Source organism: Archocentrus centrarchus, chromosome 1, assembly GCF_007364275.1.
Source record: "Archocentrus centrarchus isolate MPI-CPG fArcCen1 chromosome 1, fArcCen1, whole genome shotgun sequence".
NCBI classification, from domain to species: domain Eukaryota; kingdom Metazoa; phylum Chordata; class Actinopteri; order Cichliformes; family Cichlidae; genus Archocentrus; species Archocentrus centrarchus.
In genome coordinates, this window is record NC_044346.1 from 1,970,447 (window position 1) to 1,991,824 (window position 21,378).

At 43.5% G+C, this 21,378-nt stretch overlaps 1 protein-coding gene across 1 annotated transcript; it reads left to right on the forward strand.

The window, feature by feature from the left end:
* Positions 1-1,350: 1,350 nt before the first annotated feature.
* LOC115781883 (NACHT, LRR and PYD domains-containing protein 12-like) lies at positions 1,351-19,804 on the forward strand. Its single transcript, XM_030731800.1, has 8 exons — positions 1,351-1,483; positions 13,753-14,086; positions 14,189-14,416; positions 14,600-16,457; positions 16,642-16,815; positions 17,204-17,377; positions 18,046-18,092; positions 18,270-19,804. Exons 2-8 carry the CDS (start codon positions 13,795-13,797, stop codon positions 18,815-18,817), a joined length of 3,321 nt encoding a protein of 1,106 aa, XP_030587660.1. The 5' UTR covers positions 1,351-1,483; positions 13,753-13,794; the 3' UTR covers positions 18,818-19,804.
* The last annotated feature ends 1,574 nt before the right edge of the window (positions 19,805-21,378 follow it).

The following is a 21,378-nucleotide window of genomic DNA, read 5'->3' on the forward strand; positions in this document are numbered from 1 at the left end:
AAATGCCAGAAACACGTCTAAAAACAACCCAACCTTCATCCCTGTTTATTTTTTGAAAACTGATCACAGCAGGGACCTGGAATTTTGCATAATTCTTGTTAAAAAAGTGAATCTTTAACCTGGAATTTTTTCCCAGTAAAATCGGAAGGTGGCAGGGAATGGCTGTTGTAGATTTGTTTTGTAGTTTAATGTTGAGCTGCATGTTTTTCACGTGTTATTAAAGCTGACAACGGTCATTGTTTAAAATCTGCGCAGTAAAAGCTGCTAAGCACCTGATCGGCAGCTTTAAGCCTGGGGGACAACGTCTTCTGCCTGCTCCTGCCTGCTCCTGCCTCGCAGCTGTAAACAGGTTCCGACTCGTCTGTCTGTTTCATTAGAAAGTGTTTGTTGCAGGGTTGGCACATTTCCCTGAAACTTTGCCAGTTTTCTCTCTGATAGTTGGGGTATGCAGGGAGCTGAGAGGCTGCACTCTGCATTTACAGGCTGTATTTATCTCACTTCTATACAGAGTTAGACTTAATATAAATATTATGAATAAAAGGAGCAGCTGAAATAAGCTTTATTTCAGTGGGGGAAAAAAGTTTTTGATGCCAAACTGACTCTGAACTGGAAATGTGTGCTTGAAGCACAGATTTTTGTGTACATGTGGTTTGTGAATGAGTTTATTGTCACACGGAGCTTAACGAGTCCGGGTTAGTGGAAGTGCTTTGGTTATTTTCAGGCCCTGTAATGAGGTGAAGGACCTGTTCCCATCAGCCCCTCTAGAATAATAAAGGTTTACAGACACCAAACGGCGCACACTAACTCTTCTGCATGTAGAAATCTGACAGGAAACACAGTAAGAAACCAAAATGTGAGGTTTTGACTGAGTCTTGAGCTGCGATTGGGTCCTAACCTTTGCTCTTTGCTCTGTGGAACCATTTCAGATCGACGCAGCACACACTAAATGTTGGATTCAGATTCTCCACCTTCACATTAGCAGCTGGTTTATCAGATATGGATATGGAGCCCTGTATTAAAAACAAATTCAAAGTCCAAGGGTTTGTGGTTCAATCCACGTGTGGGGACCTGAGCCTGTAAGTAACTACATCACAAACACAGCAGCACGAGTGTATCTGGGGACGGTGCAGCGAGAGGCGGAAACCAGATGCGAACTTCCAGCATTTTTTCTATGAAACGTATCACAGCAGATTTTCAGTTGACAATAATCTGACAGATTCAGAGAGACGTGAAACTGCCCCCTCCCTTCTCAGGAATGCAGGTGAGTGCAGATGGAAGTAATAGGATGGATGAAATTACACTTAACTGCTGATTCGACAGCAGCTCTGATCAGACTGCATTTGTTGGACAGAGAAAAGGAAGTTTACAGTGGAAACCTTTCCTCTCTGATCTCAGACCCTGAAACGCTGAACCCTGGCTACCTGACACACCTGCAAGGAGAGGCAGAGATTCAGATGTCCATCAGGTGTTCCTGCAAACACTGGTGAGTACAGATGATTGTATTTGTATTTTCTTAAATTAGCTGCCGATGTATTAACAGTCTGGACCCAGAGCCTCCTTCTACAGACAGACAGTCGAGCTGAAGCACCACGCCATAGACTCACATCAGCAATCTCATTAAAGCGTTATCATTTATGGACCTGAAATCAAAGTGATATTAGATATTTCAAAGACTGGCTAAATGCATATCAGGGCTGCAGCCATTTTAATTCGTTATACTATAATTTTCTAACTATAGTTTCTGTTTTTTTTCTCTCAGTTGATGTGAATTTATTGCAGTTTTGGATTGAATATCAATAGGAATCTGCTCATTTAGCCACAGAGCCACTGCAGAAACTCAGACAGTAGATTAGGGCAGAGCTCTGCAGACTAACCCCAGCTGCTGGCTGGAGCTGTCTCACTGCACAGAACCAAATCAGCAAGAAAGTCATTCACTGTAATTTTATTATAGTGATGCAGAGACAAATATTACTATTTATCAAATCAATTTGGAAGTAACAAGTGAGTCACACTGAAGGTGGAGAAAAGCATCTGTGTTAAGTTCTGTTCTCAAATTCTTCTGTTAGACACTGTTTTATTTTGGTGAGAACTTTTATTTTGATATATCCTGTGTGGCGAATGGAACTTCCTGCAGAAACTATTGTGTTTTTTTTACTTTGTTTTACGACAAGTGTAAACGTTTTACAACCATGGCTACTGAGCACATTTCCAGAGCTGTGATGAAGTTGAGAATAAAGGAGTCAAGAGACTAAGAAGTGTGTGATCATTTACGACATGGAAGAAGCTGCAGCAAACCCAACAGGTTATGGGCCCAGGCGCAACACAGAAGGAAGATGGCAGAGATTAACTTTTGATGGCGATGAAAACAACTACGAACTTTGGGAGGTAAAGTTCCTCGGCCACATGAGAATAATAGGCTTAAAGGACACAATCCTATCTACTGGTAATCCAGATCCAAGAAAGAATGCAGAATGCTACGCGGAACTAATTCAATTTCTTGATGACAAAAGTCTGTCGTTGGTGATGAGAGACGCTGCGGATGATGGCAAAAAGGCGCTACAAATTCTACGCAGCCATTACGCCAGTCAGGGTAAGCCAAGAATCATCGCCCTGTATACAGAGCTAACGTCCCTCAGAAAGAAGCCAGACGAGACAGTGACAGACTATATCATACGCGCTGAAAAAGCAGTAACCGCCCTGAGAAACGCCAAAGAAGTGGTAAGTGACGGACTGACAATCGCTATGATTCTGAAGGGCCTCCCGGAGTCGTACAAACCTTTCGCCATTCACACGACGCAGAGCAGCGAGGAGTTAACATTTACAGTGTTCAAAAGCAAACTCCGAAGCTATGAAGAAACAGAAAAGTTTGACATTAAACCAAGATCAGACAACGTGATGAAAGTGGACATGACATCGGTGACGTGTTACAGCTGTGGTAACCGCGGCCACATTGCGAGGGACTGCCGGCAGAAGGGAGTACCAAAGTGGTGCAGCTACCACAGGAGCGCGACACACAGCGATGAGACATGCAGGAGCAAAATCAAGCACAAAGATGATGCAAAGCAAACTGCAGAGAGACGAGAAAACAAAGAGGAACAACAGACATTTGTATTCAAAGTCAGTCAGTGTTTTCTACCAAACAACTTTAAAGAAAATAGAATAATGGTAGATTGTGGAGCCACATCTCACATCATCAGAGAGGAAAACAAGTTTGTGAGATTTGATGATACTTTTGACCCAGATGAGCACTACATGGAGCTAGCAGATGGAAGCAGGATGAACAACGTGGCACTAAAGCGAGGAGATGCAGAGGTGCTTTTAAAGGATTCAGAGGGGAGAGACGTCGTGGTCACACTGAGAGGAGCCCTGCTCATCCCAACTTACCCACAGAGTATATTCTCAGTGAAGGCAGCCACGGCTGATGGAGCCACAGTAACTTTCAGAGAGAGACAGAATAAACTCATAACAAAAGATGGGACACACTTCCACATCAGGGAACATGAGAGACTCTACTACCTGAAAACGGCAAACAACTACAAGCAGTACATTGAAGGTCAGGTAAATGACATGTCAGGTGACAAAGTGAATGCAGCCTACGATGTCAAGACATGGCATGAAATATTGGGACACTGCAATGTAGATGATGTACTAAAACTGCCAGATGTGGTTGAGGGCATGAAAATCACAGGTAACTCAATGATAGAGTGTAATGTCTGCACAGAGGGAAAGTTTACCAACAGTAGAAACAAGAAACCAGATGCAAAGGCTAAGATGCCCCTAGAGTTGGTTCACACTGATTTAGCAGGCCCTATTGAGCCTACTGGGTTAGAGGGACATAAATATGCCATTTCATTCACAGATGATTTCTCAGGTGCCGTGTCAGTTTACTTCCTTAAAAATAAAGGTGAGGCAACTTTAGCGACGGAGAAGTTCCTAGCAGACAGCGCACCATACGGTGAGGTAAAATGTATCAGGTCAGATAATGGCACAGAATACATGAGCGGTGCTTTTCAGTCACTGCTAAGGAACAAAGGGATAAGACACGAGACATCATCCCCTTATTCTCCTCACCAAAATGGCACTGCTGAACGGCAATGGAGAACCCTTTTTGAGATGGGAAGGTGTCTATTACTAGAAAAGAGGCTACCAAAAGTACTATGGCCTTATGCTGTTCAAAATGCTGCTCACATTCGTAACAGATGTTACAACGACAGAACTAAAAACACACCATACTTCATGCTAATAGGAAGAAAGCCAGATCTCTCAAAAATGTGGGTGTTTGGATCAGAGTGTTATGCATACAAACATGATCAAAAGAAACTGGACCCCAGATGTGAGAAAGGAATATTTGTAGGGTACAGTAGGAACAGCCCAGCATATCTGGTCTATAATCCACAGACAGAAAAAGTGTTAAAACACAGACTGGTGAGGTTCATTAAAAGGAACAGTATTGAACAACAGACACAGACAGATGAGTGTGACCCAGAAATCCAGGGATATAACAGAAGAAACCCCAGTGACAAAAATGGCATAGATGTACAGCAGAGTCAGACTGATGCAGGAAACCAATCTCAGTGCGAGAATGATGAAAGTGTGAACACAGGTGTTACAGAACAGCTACAAGATGAGGAAAATATAGAAATTATAGCACAAGATGGACAAAGTACAGATGCAAAAAGTGAACAAAATCAGAATCATTACCCACGAAGAGAAAGGAAGCCTCCAAAACACTTGAAGGACTACCTACCAGATTTTGAAAATAATGATGTAACTCAAACCACTGTAGACTGTTGCTACAAGGCAGTGTGTGGAATCCCCCAAACTTATAGTGAAGCCAAGATGTCACCCGATGCACACAGATGGGAACAGGCCATGAGAGAAGAGATCAGCTCGCTTAAAGAAAATGACACTTTTGAACTGAACCTTCTACCAGAAGGTAAAAACACAGTAGGAGGAAAGTGGGTGTATGCACTCAAAGAAAACACAGAAAAGGGGCAGATCTTTAAGGCCAGATACGTAGCAAAGGGCTACAGCCAAACAGAAGGTATAGACTATCACGAGACTTTTGCCCCAACAGCAAACATTACATCTGTAAGGGTGCTGATGCAGGTAGCAGTACAAAACAATCTTACCATTCATCAAATGGATGTTAAGACAGCATACCTACATGCTCCAATAGATGAAGAAATTTTCTTGGAGCAACCAGAAGGATTTGAAGAAACGTCAGAAACAGGGGAGAAGTTAGTGTACAAGTTAAAGAAATCCCTCTATGGTTTAAAACAGTCTGGGAGAAACTGGTACAAGCTTCTAAATGATCACCTTGAACAGGACAACTTCGTGCGAAACCTGTCTGACCACTGTGTGTATCGCAAGCAGGTCAAAGATGATATCATTATTGTACTCATTTGGGTGGATGATTTAGTCATAGCAGCCAGCAATAATGACCTACTTGACAGTTTTAAGGGAGCCATGAAGACCAAGTTTAACATGAAAGATATGGGAAAAATATCATGTTTTCTGGGCATACGATTTGAACAAAAAGAAGGAGAAATCAAAATGAGTCAGAAAGAATACATCCTAAAAATGCTTGAAAGATTTAAGATGTCTGAGTGTAAAGCCAGGTCTACACCAAGTGAGCAAAAACAGGATGACCTTAAAAATGAGCAGGAGGATACAGAGGAGGTTGTCAACTCAAAAGAGTACCGTGAGATAATAGGCAGCCTTATCTATGCCATGACCTGCACCAGACCAGATATCAGTTGGATTGTGAGCAGGCTCTCACAGACACTGGCAAAGCCAAAAGCAGAAAACTTGGTGGCTGCAAAACATGCACTGAGATATCTGAAAGGGACAAGTGACTATGAACTGAGTTTCAAGAAAAGTGAGGAGGACTTGAACTTAATCGCATTCAGTGATTCTGATTGGGCATCTTCAATGGAAGACAGACGCAGCACTACAGGGTATTGTTTCAGCCTTACTAAACAAGGTCCAGCCATTTCGTGGAAATCAAAGAAACAACCAACAGTGGCTTTGTCAACTTGTGAAGCTGAATACATTGGTTTAGCAAGCACCACTCAGGAAAGCATGTATCTAACTCAGCTGTTAAATGGTATGGATAAAAGAGGGTACAAATGCACAGTGATTCACGGAGACAATCAGGGAGCCATTGCACTGAGTAAGAACCCAGTGAGCAGACAAAGATCTAAACACATTGATGTAAAGTACCACTTCATTCGTGAAGCATTCAGCCAGGGAAAAATAGATGTCATCTATTGCCCAACAGAAAACATGGCTGCTGACATACTGACAAAACCCGCAACCAAAGCAAAACTTGTTAAATTCAAAATGTGGTTCTTTGGAAATTAAGTATCTGGGTTACAATGATGAGAACAAGGGGGGGTGTTAAGTTCTGTTCTCAAATTCTTCTGTTAGACACTGTTTTATTTTGGTGAGAACTTTTATTTTGATATATCCTGTGTGGCGAATGGAACTTCCTGCAGAAACTATTGTGTTTTTTTTACTTTGTTTTACGACAAGTGTAAACGTTTTACAACCATGGCTACTGAGCACATTTCCAGAGCTGTGATGAAGTTGAGAATAAAGGAGTCAAGAGACTAAGAAGTGTGTGATCATTTACGACATGGAAGAAGCTGCAGCAAACCCAACAATCTGTAACCACGGCTGTACCAAAGCTACAGTGATTAATGTGTGAAGGGCATTTCTGTGCGTGCGCCGAGGAGGAGCGCACTGGATTTTGCGCGGTCCGTAAACTGTTTGCTGATCAGCTTGAATTTTCTCGGGAGGCTAAGACGCCCCTCAGACCACCGTGAGATCCGGCGCTCCCGATGGGCAAGCGGAGGAAAATTACATTTAAATTTCTTTATTTTACAGAAAGTGAAAATCACTGAAATGCAACATTTTACCAGATGTTTACTTAGGAAGAATAGGCCTTCACATGGTGTAGTTATTAATAAATTAATAGTTTAGAAACTCTATAAACGATGCTTTGTTCTTTAAATCCAACTCGGCAGAAGTTAAAATGCAGAATATTATAAACACAATATTTAACAGAGCCGTTCTGCAGAAACGGGAACAGTCATGGCTAGAAGTAGAAAAGGCTCCAGAGTGTGTTTTTTGGAGTATTGCAAAGTTATGATTTGAGTTTCTTGATTAGATATGTATTGACTGTGTTAACAAAAATAAATATATAAGTTAAATATCCTACTGTGTGTGTGTGTGTTTTTTTTTTTTTTATTTTATGAATAATTTTGGCGATGGGAGCCCTTTTTTTTTTTTTTTGGCTTGAGCACCTGCCTGGTAACAGGTGCAAAGACACTCTTGGTATGTCTGGCTGGTTTAGTAAGTTCCAGACAGGACGCACAGCACCAGTTTACACCCCCGTGTGTCCGAATATAATTCAATTCAGAATTTTCCCTTATCCCATGTGTCCAGCAGCAGGGAAGTGTCGGGCGGTGTGACTGGCGGGGATGGACCCAGATGCAGGACTCCAGAAAACGATATAACTTCAAAGATACTGCAAAACAAAAACCAAAATACAAAATCGGTGTGGGAGCCAGACGTGGAGCAGAAAACAAAATCCTCCTGGGTAGAGATGTTACGTCTTGCACAGAAGCCCCGAGCAAAAGGGGACGTGTCCAAACGAAGCCTTTGTCGAGGCCCGTATCGGGTTTGAGAAAATCACGTGACAAAAGGTAAACGAGGCCCCGTTTTCTGAAATCACGTAACTGCTTCATTATGTGATACGAATTGCTGAAATACGTGAGAAACAGAGGAAGCGTTCTGGGTGATCCAAGTCTGATCCACTGTCAGCAGCATAATCAGAAGCCCCTGTACAAATCAGAGCTTCAGTTTCAGCACCCCTGCTTCTTCAGTCTTCCGTGAGAGTGTTTTCTAAGGCTGTGGAAGTTATACCAGAAAGAATCGCCTGAGACCAACATTGTCAGTTGTTTTATTCCTGAATAGAAATTAATAAAGCAACCCCACTCAAGCATTTCCTGTAACCATTTATCCACAAACACACTGCATACATATATATATATATAGCACAGTGAGAACACAAAGTCCCTGATGACACTAAACATTATAAGCTTCTGTATTTTTAACCAGTTATGTTATGTAAGCACAAACATATACCATTAACTTCATGAAAACTCATTTTCTTCAGGAGCCAAACGTGGAAAGTAACCCAAAAACAAAACCAGGCTTGACAAAAACAAACAGGCACTCCAACATGACATAATCAGCAACACGACAACAGGCAGAGGAAACACAGGACTTAAATACACCAGGGAATAATGAGGGAAATCGAAACAGCAGAGAGCACAGCTGAACACAATAATGCTGAGACAAGGGGAAGCAAAACTAAACCTAAAGCACAAGAACCACGACACTACCAAAATAAAACAGGAAGTGGGACAAGGGAACAAAGACAGAGCAGACTTGATGCAGAACACAAGGAACTAGAAATCAGAATCAGAATCACAATCAGAAGGTTTTATTGCCATATGTGTCATGGTCCTGGGCCGATGGCCCAGTGTTTTTTGTTATCTTTTGTATTTGTCCTCAGTTTGTGATTTCTAGTTCCTTGTGTTTCCATGTGTCAGGTCTGTGTCCTTGTTTCCCTGTTTGACTTCCTGTTTTATTTTGATCGTCATTTGGTCTGTCTGTCATGTTCAGTTTTGCTTCCTTTCGTCGTGTCTGTATGATTACTGTTTCCTGTGTCTCCCAGCTGTTCCCACTCCGTTATCCTCTGTATTTTAGTTCCGTGTTTTCACTGCCTGTTGTTGCGTCGTTGTTGTCTCTACGTTGGTTGCTCCCCGGCTGTGAACCCTCCATGTTCTCCCTGGTTTTTGCCCTTTGATGTTTGGTTTTGTTTTTCTTATTCCTGGCTACCCTTGCTCTTTGCCAAATAAAGACTGTTTTTTCACCCTACCCCGTCTGCCTTGGGGTCCCCTTCCTGCCCGCTACACAGCTGATCCGTGACAATATGGGTGAACAGGTTCACAGCATTAGGAAATTGCTGCGGTACTTCGTGCTTACATAAAAAACGAATAAGTATAAACACTATAAGACAATGTTACAAATATACAAGTTACAAATATACAGAGATATTAGAAATTTAACTATAATAATAATCAAAAGATAAAAGAAACTAAACTATAGTCCAGTAATATGTACATCAGTGCAAACAGACAGGTGCATAGACATAGGGTCATCAGCGTTTGTGGAGGGTGGTGGTAACAGTCTTAGGGTTATTTTTCATGAGTCCAACAGCAGAGGGGAAGAAACTGTTCTTATGGCGGGAGGTTCTGGTCCGTATGGACCGTAGCCTCCTGCCTGAGGGGAGAGGGTCAAAAAGTCTGTGCCCAGGGTGAGAGTGGTTGGCTGTGATCCGACCTGCAAGCCCCAGTGTCCTGGAGGTGTACAGGTCCTGGAGAGATGGGAGGTTACAGCCAATCTCCTTCTCAGCAGAGTGCACAATGCGCTGTAGTCTCTGTTTGTCCCTAGTGGTGGCTCCAGCGTACCACACAGTGATGGAGGAGGTAAGGATGGACTCAATGATGGCAGTATAGAACTGCACCATGGTCCTTACTGGCAAGTTGATTTTTTCAACTGCTGCAGGAAGTACATCCTCTGCTGGGCCTTTTTGACGACAGAGGTGATGGTGGGCTCCCACTTGAGGTCCTGGGTGATGGTAGTTCCCAGGAAGCGAAAAGAGTCCACTGTGGTGATGGGGGTGCCAGTCAGGATGATGGAGGGTAGACGGCTGTGTGCTTGCTAAAGTCCACTATAATCTCCACTGTCTTCTGGGCGTTCAGTACCAGGTTATTGTGGCTGCACCAGGACACCAGACGTTTGACCTCCATCTTGTAGGCCGACTCGTCCCCGTCTGAGATGAGTCCGATGAGAGTCGTGTCATCTGCAAACTTAATTAGCTTGACAGACTGGTGGTCAGAGGTGCAGCAGTTGGTATACAGGGAGAAGAGCAGAGGAGAGAGGACACAGCCCTGAGGAGTGCCGGTGCTGATGGTCCGGGAGTCCGAGACATTCTTCCCCAGCCTCACGTGCTGCTTCCTGTTCGTCAAGAAGTCAGTGATCCACCTGCAGATGGGATCAAGCACGTTCATCTGGGACAGCTTGTCTTGGAGGAGATCAGGGAGGATGGTGTTGAAGGCAGAGCTGAAGTCCACAAACAGGATCCTGGCGTAGGTTCCCTGGGAGTCCAGATGCTGTAGGATGAAGTGCAAAGCCAGGTTGATGGCGTCGTCCACAGACCTGTTGGCTCTGTAGGCAAACTGCAAGGGGTCCAGAAGGGGGGCTGTGAGGGACTTGAGGTAGGACAGCACCATAATAAACTGAGGCCCAATACAAAAGAGAACAAAAAACACTGGACCACTGGCATGCTCTTTGTGGATTACAGCTCAGCGTTCAACACAATCATCCCAGATATTCTCACTACCAAACTGCACACCCTGGGCCTCCCCCCTCTCACACGTTCCTGGATGAAGGACTTCTAAACCAACCGGCCCCAGACTGTTAGACTTGGCCCCCATCTCTCCTCCACCCACACACTGAGCACTGGCTCCCCATAGGGCTGTGTGCTGAGCCCTCTCCTATACTGACTCTACACCCATGACTGCAGTCCAGTCAGCTGTTATCAAGAAGGCCCTCAGGAAGAACAACTTGGACTCAAACCTGCTGCTGACCTTCTACTGCTCATTCATTGAGAGCCTGCTGACGTACTGTATCACAGTATGGTACGGCAGCTGCACTGAGGCAGACAGGGTGAGGCTTCAGAGGGTAGTCAAGATAGCACAAAGAATCGTTGGCTGCCCTCTCCCCTCCCTGATGGACATCTACACCTCCCGCTGCCTCAGCAGAGCCACAAACATCATCAAGGACAGCTCACACACTGGCTTTGACCTGTTTGACCTGCTGCCCTCTGGCAGGAGCTACAGGAGCATCAAATCCAGAACAAACAGACTCAAGAACAGTTTCTTCACCAAAGCAATCACCACCCTGAACTCACACACTCACCCACTGTAACTGTGCAATACCCACATTTCTGTGCAATATTATATTATTCATACTGAACAATATCTATCACTCCTAGATTGTACAGTATCCAATATTCATTCACTAATGCAATATTCACTATCTTCATTATTATATGTATACACTTATTTTATTTTTTTTTACAACGTACATATATTTATACATTCTCTTATTTTCTGTATTAATACGTTTTATTTTCTGTACGTTTTATACATTGTGTTTTATTTTCTGTATATTTTAAGATTATATTAGGTTATTATATTTTGTGCAGTGTGGTGGATGGGGTCGGGGACAATGGTGGCTGTTGAGCCATGGATCCAGACAGAGACACCAAGTCTTCCAATACCTGAGTGTGCCACTTGGCCTGGGCCTGCAATGCCTCAAGATGCTTTCGCTGCTCTACCACCATCTGAGCCAGCTTGTGCCAGCTGCACAAGCTGTGGGTCCGAGATCCTAGTGTTATTTAATTACATAAGCCTTCACACTTTGGGCAAAACAAAAACCAAACACAGGAGCCCAAAAAAACAAAACAAAACCACAGGGCAGAACCAAAAATCAGTGGCAAAAGCTGGCAAAAACAGTCCAAACAGTTCAAGAGATGAACATGAAGAGGCTGAAGCTGAGCTGAAGGAGACTGAGGCTGCTTGGAGACCGCTGCAGCGGGCTGTGGCAGAAGGGGCTTGGAGACTGCTGCAGGCAACTGAGACTAAAGCTGGGACAGAGGGTCTGCTGCAGGCGACGGAGGTCGCTGGGGAGGTGAAGGCTGAGACACTGAAGGTGTTATGACCTCAACATAATTCCTGGTCAAGACTGGCAATGGGTCCATAAGCCAAGGATATTCCACCTTAAGTCCATGAAGTGTGTGAACTATGGCATTCCCTTGCTTCTCACAGGGTTCCCGAAACCACTGGACACATAGCTTGCGAACAAAATCACCAACATTCTCAGAGGACAATCCAGTCTTAGCAGATAAACACAACATATCCCGATCAGTTGTCGATGTGTTGGTGGGCTGAGGTTGCCATTTCCACTGCTGAGAGCCACGCTCCCTCCCCACTGAAGCGGACTGAAGACACAGCTGTACAGACGGTGGGGATATCTACGGCGTTATACCACACGGCGCCGGAGAAAACTCCCTCCGCTGCTGCCGGGAATTCCTCGTCCTCTATGGCTGCTCCGACTAAGAGAGGGGAGCGAACGGAGAGGCAGTTGAGGGAGCGGCCGGCACCAAAAACAGTCCGCCCACTCGACAGACCTGCGGTTTAGGCAGGGGAGGTGAGCAGCGTCGCCAGGGACCTTTCAAAAACGCAGGTCCCTTTCCGTATCTGCGGGGTCCATTGGGGTTGTGTCATTCTGTCATGTACGGCTGTGTGGCAGGCAGGAAGTGGACCCAAATGCAGAATACGGAAGACAAAGTAAGATGATTATTCAGCCTTTATTTAGTGTGTGCAGGACAGAACCAGAAGCAAAACCAGGAAAACAGAAGGATAACTAGACTTGAATTCCGAGACTAAGGCAAAACACAGAAGGGACACAGCAGGGGAGCAAACAACAATGACACGACAACAGGCAGAGAAAACACGGGACTTAAATACACAGACGGGCTGATGAGGGAAGCGGAAACAGGTGGGAACACAGGTGATGCTGATTACCTTGACAAGACTGGGGGAAGCAAAACTGAAGACAACAGACATGGACCAGACAACTATCAAAGTAAAACAGGAAGACAGAAGAGAGAGACAAAGATGCAGACTTGACACCAGGAAAACATAAGGAACTAGAAATAACAAACTGGGTACCAATACAAAGATAACAAAAAACACTGGGCCATCGGCCCAGGACCATGACAACTTTGATGTGAGACTGGAGGAGTTGGGGATTGAACGGACACCCTCCAGCACCATAGCAACCCCGATTCTCCTTGAGCCACACCATGTGGACATTATAAGTTTCACTGGTGAATTCTTATGCTTTGCCATCAAACATCTGCATGATGGACCACACTGATGATATAATAAGGAGTTCATGGTGACCAACTTGGGTATGCGAGTTTCTGGCAAAAGTAACAACAGAGCCAACAGACTCTCTATCAGCTCATTCCAATACAGACAGATAGCTAGAACATCATAATGCTGCTTTATTCCAAATGAAATTAGATTAAATTAAGAGGGGCAGCACAATGGCGTGGTGGTGAGCACTGCTGCCTCACAGTTAGATGACATCTAGAAGGCCTGGGTTTAATTCCACCTTGGCCCAGGTCTCTCGCTCGCTGTGTGGAGTTTGCATGTTCTCCCCGTGTCTGCGTGGGTTTCCTCTGGGTACTCCGGTTTCCTCCCACAGTCCAAAGACATGCACTTACTGGGGTGTAGGTTAATTGGCAACTTTAAATTGCCTAAATTGCCCATAGGTGGGAATTGTGTGTGGATGTTGTCTGTCTCTTTGTGTTGGCCCTGCGACAGGCTGGCAACCTGTACAGGGTGTATCGTGCCTCTCTCCCACGACACTGAACAGGTTAAGCAGAAGAGAATGGATGGATGAAATTAAGAGACTTTTATAAACAAAATATTTCACAGGAATGAATATATATGTGGGCCTCTGTAAACAATGTAAAGAATGAACTTAGTTTTGTTAAACACGAACAACTGATAATTTACAAACTAATTTCATATTTGACAGGTAAGCCAATAAGAGACAACTAACACAGCTGCTCCACAACAGATGACAATATTCTCTGACATGATGTCTGGGGACCTGTTAAACACTCTAGAAGATTTGGGAGATGAAGAATTTAATAAATTCAAGTGGTTCCTGCAGCAGGGCGATGTCCTTCAGGGCCGAACTGTCATCAGAAAGAGCCGACTGGAAACGTCAAAGCGATTCGAAACTGTGGACCTGATGACGCAAACCTATGAAGTTGCAGGAGCTGTGGAGGTCACCAAGGTGATTTTAGAGAAGATCAACAGAAATGACCTGCTTCAGAGTTTGCTTGCCAACAGCTCAATAACAGAAGGTCAGTCACAGGATGAGACAAACATGAGGGTATTGTATGACAAAGTTTAACAGAGTGCAGGTTATATCACTTTAACACTCATAATCTCTCTTTGTCTATCAGTGCATGCCAATGGTGGGAAGACTCCAAAGAAGAGAGGGTATGATAAAGATGGTGAGAAGACTAAGAAGAAGAAAGGGGAAGGTGACAATGGTGAGAAGACTAAGAAGAAAGGGGATGACGGCAGTATTGGGAAGACTAAGAAGAAGAAAGGGGATGACGGCAGTATTGGGAAGATTAAGAAAAAGAAAGGATTTTTCTTCTTCAAGACTAAGGCTTCTGAGACTGACGGTAAAACTGTTGTCAGGATTGCTAGCTTTATGATTGGCTACAAACAGCTGAATCATAGTAATTTATGGCAGTAAATTGAATATGTAAATTAGACTGAATAATTTTGGTTCCAATTGTATACTCTTGATATCTGTAGACATATACTTCACACTTTTGTCTTTTTATCCTTCATTTTTGACATAGATCTTATGGTTCCAGTACCAGAGCCACATCCTATCACATTTTACCAACAGATGCTTCAATCAAGCTTCCAGGATAAGTTTTTGGGTGCAGAAGAAGAAGAGTGGGCAAAAGATACACAGAATCTGGCTAATATATACACAGAGCTGTACATCACAGCCAGGTGTGACATACAGATCCCCGCACAGCACGAGGTCCGATCGTTTGAGAAGGCATGGAAGCCAACAGGAGCAGAGAAACCCATCCAACCCACAGACTTGTTCAAACATCCTTCTGAAGAAGACAAAACTATTAAAATGGTGCTGACCAATGGAATCGCAGGAATTGGGAAAACCTTTCTTGTTCACAAGTTTGTGTTGGACTGGGCCGAAAAAAAATTCAACCAAGATGTGCATCTGATTTTCCCGTTCACCTTCCGTCAGCTGAATCCATTGAAGGGAGAAAAGTTCAGTTTGGCAGAGCTCATTCATGAATGTATCCCAGAAACTGTAGGCATCACAGAGGAAGCTCTTAATTACATCTTTACAGCTGTGGAGTCATCAGAAAACACAGACTATGACAAGAGCAAATTCAAACTTCTGTTTGTGTTTGATGGCCTGGATGAGAGCCGTCTTCACCTCGACTTTTATGCTGATGACAATCGCTCTGCTGATGTAACAAAGTCAACTAAAACAGATGTCCTGCTGAGGGAACTCATCAGTGGAAATCTGCTACAATCTGCTCGCATCTGGATAACCACACGTCCTGCAGCAACCAATCAGATTCCTCGAGAGTTTGTCAGCAATATAACAGAAGTCAAAGGGTTCACTGACCCCTGTAAGGAGGAGTATTTCAAGAAAAGATTCAAAGATGAGGAACAGGCCAACAGGATTGTCTCCCACATCAAGGCATCACGAAGTCTCTTCATCATGTGCCACATCCCAGTCTTCTGCTGGATCACTGCTACAGTTCTCGAGGATGTTCTGAAAACCAGAGAGGGTGGAGAGCTGCCCAAGACCCTCACTGAGATGTACACAGAGTTCCTGGTGTCTCATATTGATCAGACAAAAGAGAAGTATGGCCCAGAGAAGAGCATTCAGTACATTAAGTCATTAGCAAAACTGGCTTTTCATCAGCTGGAAAAGGGCAACCTGATCTTCTATGAGAAAGATCTGAGTGAGAGCAACATTTATTTTAATGAAGCCTCAGTGTGCTCAGGAGTGGTCACAAAGATCTTCAAAGAAGAGCAAGGAAGGAAAGGAAAGGACAAGATGTTCAGCTTTGTCCATCTGAGTGTTCAGGAGTTTCTGGCTGCTCTTTATGTGAGGATGTCATTTGTTAACAGCAATAAAAATGTGATGCCTTTACCATCATTCTCACTGAAAAACCTTCGACTTCTTTTAAGCAAAACATCTTCTAAGAAGATCCACAGGATCTCCATTGACAGGGCCTTACAGAGTCCAAATGGACACCTGGACTTGTTCCTTCGCTTCCTCCTGGGTCTCTCAGTGCAGACCAACCAGGGCAAACTACACAACCTGTTAATCAAGACAGACAGCAGCCCTGAGACCAATCAGGAAACAATCCAGTACATCAAAAAGAAGATCAGTGAGAATCTGTCTCCAGAGAGAAGCATCAATCTGTTCCACTGTCTGAATGAACTAAATGACTGTTCTCTAGTGGAAGAGATCCAACAGTCCCTGAGATCAGGAAGTCTCTCTGCAGATAAACTGTCTTCTGCTCATTGGTCAGCTTTGCTCTTCATATTACTTTCATCAGAAGAAGATCTGGATGTGTTTGACCTGAAGATATACTCAGTTTTTGCTTCAGAGGATGCCTTTCTGAGGCTGGTGCCAATAATGAAAGAAGCCAGTAAAATTCTGTAGGTGCACAGATAACTGCATCACACATGTAGGAATTTTATCAACTAACTCATTCTCAGTCTGTAAATAGTCATATGAGGTTATCACCATATTGATTAGTTGGTTAAACAAAAAAAGTGTACAGTAGTTGCTGCTATCATTGCTCCATGTAGATCACTGTGTTTATCACCTACTCCCCTCTAGGCTGAGTGGCTGTGATCTGTCAAAGAGAAGCTGTAGTGCTCTGTCCTCAGTCCTCAGCTGTCAGTCATCTATGTTGAGAGAGCTGGACCTGAGTAACAATGACCTGCAGGATTCAGGAGTGAGGCTGTTGTCTGTTGGGCTGGGGACTCCACACTGTAGACTGGAAAGACTCAAGTAAGCCCAGACACCCCCCCCCCCCCCCCCCCCACACACACACACACACTCACACATGAGGAGATTTGCCAGCAAATTAGAACTAAACATGAAACAGATTGTTTCTTATTTTTCTGCATCCCCAAATGAATACATGTAAGTTCCAGTGACAACATGACTGAGACAGTTTGAGCATCATGGATGGCTTTGTTCATATTATTATTGTAAAATGGAACCGTTTACATAACATACATTCCTTCAGCAGAAAGTCTTTATTACTTTACTGTGAAATGCTGAACATAACCTGCTCTAGAACAGGTGGTAAACCCCCCAGTCTGAACACTTGATTCCTATTGTACATTTCTCTCTCTCTCTTTCTGTGTGTGTGTGTCTATGCGTGCCTGCCCAGTCTGTCAGGCTGTATGGTCTCAGCAAAGGGCTGTACTTCTCTGGCTTCGGCTTTGACAGCCAACCCCTACCATCTGATTGAGCTGGACCTGACCTACAACCATCCAGGAGACGCAGGAACAAATGCGCTTTCTGCTGGAGTGGAGCATGAACACTGGAAACTTAAAAATCTCAGGTAAAAGCATGCAGAGAGGCTCAAATATCACAGATTTTTATGTAGTGTTTGTGACTATTTAATGTAAGCTGTAAGCAGCTTTTAGGACAGCCTGATAGTAATTAATTACAATAGTCCAGCTCAGAACTAATAAATGCAGGAATTAGCTTTCCAGCATCACTCTGACACAAAATGGGGTTTTTTTTCTAATTTTTTCCCCCTAATTTTTCTTGCACAAATCCAAGAAAGCAGTCATGTTACATATTTGTTTTATATGTAATGGTTAGACACCATGTTTCTAAGATTTGTATGGTCAAGTACAATAAGTTCAGTTCTATCTGAATTTAGAAGCAGGAAATTAGAGGTCATCCATGCCTTAATGTCTTTAAGACATTCCTGCAGTTTAACTAATTGATGTGTCATCTGGCTTCATTGATAGATAAAGCTGAGTATCATCTGCATAACAATGAAAATGTATGCAACACTTTGTAATGATACTGCCTAAGGGAAGCATATATAGTGTAAATAGAATTGGTCCTAGCAATTAACCCTGTGGAAATCCATAATTAACCTTAGTGTGTGAAGAAGACTCCTCATTTATATGATGATATATAACCAACCTGAACAGTGGATATGATTGAAGGATGAAAAAGCTTCTGAAGGTTCATTCAGACTGTTTCTTCCTCCAGGCTGGAACATGGTGGAGAACAGAGGCTGAAACCTGGTCTGAAGAAGTGTAAGTGTGTGTGTTCACTTTGATTCATGAAAACAAGGCAACAGATGTTAAAGTGGTTTAAATCTAAAGCTTGTGTTTCTGCAGGTAATTCTGAATTTGACTAAAGATCCAAAACAATAAATCATTTTTCTTCGTTCTGTTAATAAATCATCAGATGTTGTTTCTTTTCACCATCAGATTTCTGTGAACTCACAGTGGACACAAACACAGCAAACAGAAACCTCAAACTGTCTGACAACAACAGGAAGGTGACAGCACTGGAATTGCAGGAGCCATATCCCACTCATGCAGACAGGTTTGATACCTGTCTTCAGTTGCTGTGTGAATATGGACTGACTGGTCGTGCTTACTGGGAGGTTGACTGGAAAGGAGTGGTTGATTTAGCAGTGAGTTACAGAGGAATCCAAAAGAGAGGAGACAGTGTTGACTGCAAGTTTGGATGCAATAATCAGTCATGGAGTCTGATGTGCTCTGAGGTTGATCACTACTCTGTGTGGCATAACAACACAGGAAAAGACATCTCCTCCTCCTCCTTCTCCTCTGTCTCAAACAGAGTAGGAGTGTATTTGGACTGGCCTGCTGGCACTCTGTCCTACTACAGAATCTGCTCTGGCTCAATGACTCTCCTCCACACCTTCAAAACCACGTTTACTGAGCCCCTTTATCCTGGATTTGGATTCTGTACATTGTCATATGGTTCTTCTGTGTCTCTGAGTTCTCAGTAGAAGGAAGAGTCTCCCCTTATGCAGAAAAACACTGAAAATCGACTGTTTTTCATGCATTTAGGCTGGTGTTTGACTCATCCTACTTTGACATCATATCAGTACATGTACGCACAGCTGAATGTATAGGTTTGTGCTTTTCTTTATTTCTTAATGAGGTGTTTTTGAACATGTGCTTTCTTTTGTGAGAAGTGTTTGTTTTTGTACATCAGACTCTTGAAAAAAAATGCATTAAGTTGATAAATAACATCCTATTGATCTTCTGGACAGTCTGTCTTTGTGCTCACGAGAAGCAGTACTGACTGACGTACCTGTGGACTCTGGTGTGGACTTTTTCAGGCTGATTGTGAGTACCATCTGCCTCAGGGACACCAGGAACCACATTTGACCTCTGCCCTTCTGGTCCTGCTCTCAGACTCAGTGATGATCTCATCCTCCAGTAGGTTGTTATGATGTCATCATTGCATGACAGTATTAACAGGCAATGTTAAGTGTAAGAAGGGTTGTAATGAAGTGTTTACCAAGAGTTTGGATGCAACTCCAGCATCGTGAGTTTCTGCTCAGAAAGTGTAGAAGAACCTATGGATCCATGCCGAAGTCAGTTCTGTCTGTAACGGGGTGTATGTGGTCATCTATTGAATCAGGGTTTATGGCAGGGGTATTCAACTACATTTTTCTATGGGCCAAATTGTCATGAGGCTATTTGCCGGTGGGCCACATATTTCTCGGGACACTTACTCTTGTACATACTTATCGGTCCAGTTGTTGTTAAATTTTCTATTTTCGCTGTCCACCTTACGTCTCTTCTCTTTTGAATGCGACGTTTTCATCAGAAACTGCTGTCTGGCCTCCCGCCAACTCCTCAGCAGGGAAAGTAGCTATTGGATGTCCTAAAAGTCGCTATATGACATCATCACCTAATTTGCATAATTGGTTATTTGCATGTAGTTGCAATCGAGGCTGTAGGAGAGACAAAAAGGGAAGAAAAAATATGTTTAGGACTACTAGGGCTGGGGAATATGGACCAAAATAATATCTCGATATTTTTTACCTGAATGTTGATATACGAAATATATCTTGATATTTTTTTTCTTCCCAAAGGTATAAACAAAAACGCACCTCTGAGTCAAAGCTACATGTCCCAAATGTCACACAGACACTTTTATTAACATTCAGCTGTAGATGTACATGAGAAATTGCTCAAAAATAAACCACTGGCATATTTAAATAATAATGCTCCTCAAATAAATTAATGCATTTTTTTTCTCCATAAAAAACGACTCGCAGCTGTGCTAATAAAATGTTAACATAAAAGATCCAGAGCAAAAATAGCAAAAAAAGACTGATTCTTTAAAAAGCCAGTCTGCAGTGAAGTAGACGTCACCACAGTGCTTCCTCCTGTGTAAGATAATAAAATATGTAAACAGACTGAATGAACAAACTTCTGTTCTTCAGTCAGCAGGATTTGTAAATCCATAGACATATGCTGATGTATCACAGCAACGATCCCACCCGCTCAATGCGGCGTCGTATCCGCCGGTTGCATCACGAGGATGCGATCAGACTCAATTCCGCTATTAAGGTCACGTGACTTACGGTACATACCAACAGTTTGGTACTCTTGGGGGCAGTGGCGGATCTAGGATTTTTCTGAGTAAGCGGCCATCAAGGGGCCACAGTATTCATAGAGGGGCCAAATATTTGTGGTAGATGTACGGATTTCAGAATTCAGTAAACTTATGTGCCATTTCACTAAATAACAACATGAGGCATTTCATACATTACAGCATTAACTGTTGTTGCTCTCCCTAAATGATTTCTGACCTGATGAAAAGGTCAGCTGGCAGACTCACTCTTTTGCTCAAAAATTCCCACCTGAGAGTGACCCTTTCTTATGAATTACCGTAATAACGCGACCGTTTGTCCCAACAAACCAACCAACAAACTCCTCAAAATGTAGACTGGCATCGGTTGTCAGTTAAAAAACTTTCTCTGCGAAATCGGTCAAATCTTCCTTTTCTTCTTTAAGCTTTATTCACGCTGGACATTCCTATTTGGCTCATTAGCGCTACTGGTGTTTCGGCATGGAATTGCATCCACCTATAATTTGATCCTTACTCTCGGACAAAGGACAGATGAGTGACAGGACAGGGGCACTTCAGGGGGCCAATCAGATTTCAGATGGGGCCAATGCCCCTGTGGCCCCGCCCCTAGAACCGCCCCTGCTTGTTGGTCCAGGCGATCGATGCCAAAAGCCACATTTCCGTACGGGATGACTCGGCACGGGTCGCCTCGACTCGCTGCGGTTTGACGGCGTTTCCATTAGTAACTGGTACAAGTTTGCCAGTCCTTTTTCGTACCCACTCACCCGAGGTTCTGAGCGATACGAGGCGATACAAAATGTGACGCGGAGGACAGCATGCCACTGATTGGCCAGGGAGTGTCGTCACTATCGGAGGCATGAGAGCGATTCCTTCACCAGAATCAAGCGTGCCATTTTTAAAACCTGACAGCAAGAAACTGGAGGCACATAAAGCACCAGTTGAATCCCCAGACCGACAGTT

Bases quoted from the DNA above. Each gene is read 5' to 3' on its own strand.
- LOC115781883 (XM_030731800.1), top strand. From the start codon at position 13,795: ATGACAATATTCTCTGACATGATGTCTGGGGACCTGTTAAACACTCTA. The intron at 16,816-17,203 runs GTAAGCCCAGAC...GTGCCTGCCCAG, and splicing joins TGTAGACTGGAAAGACTCAA to TCTGTCAGGCTGTATGGTCT. The intron at 17,378-18,045 runs GTAAAAGCATGC...TTCTTCCTCCAG, and splicing joins TGGAAACTTAAAAATCTCAG to GCTGGAACATGGTGGAGAAC.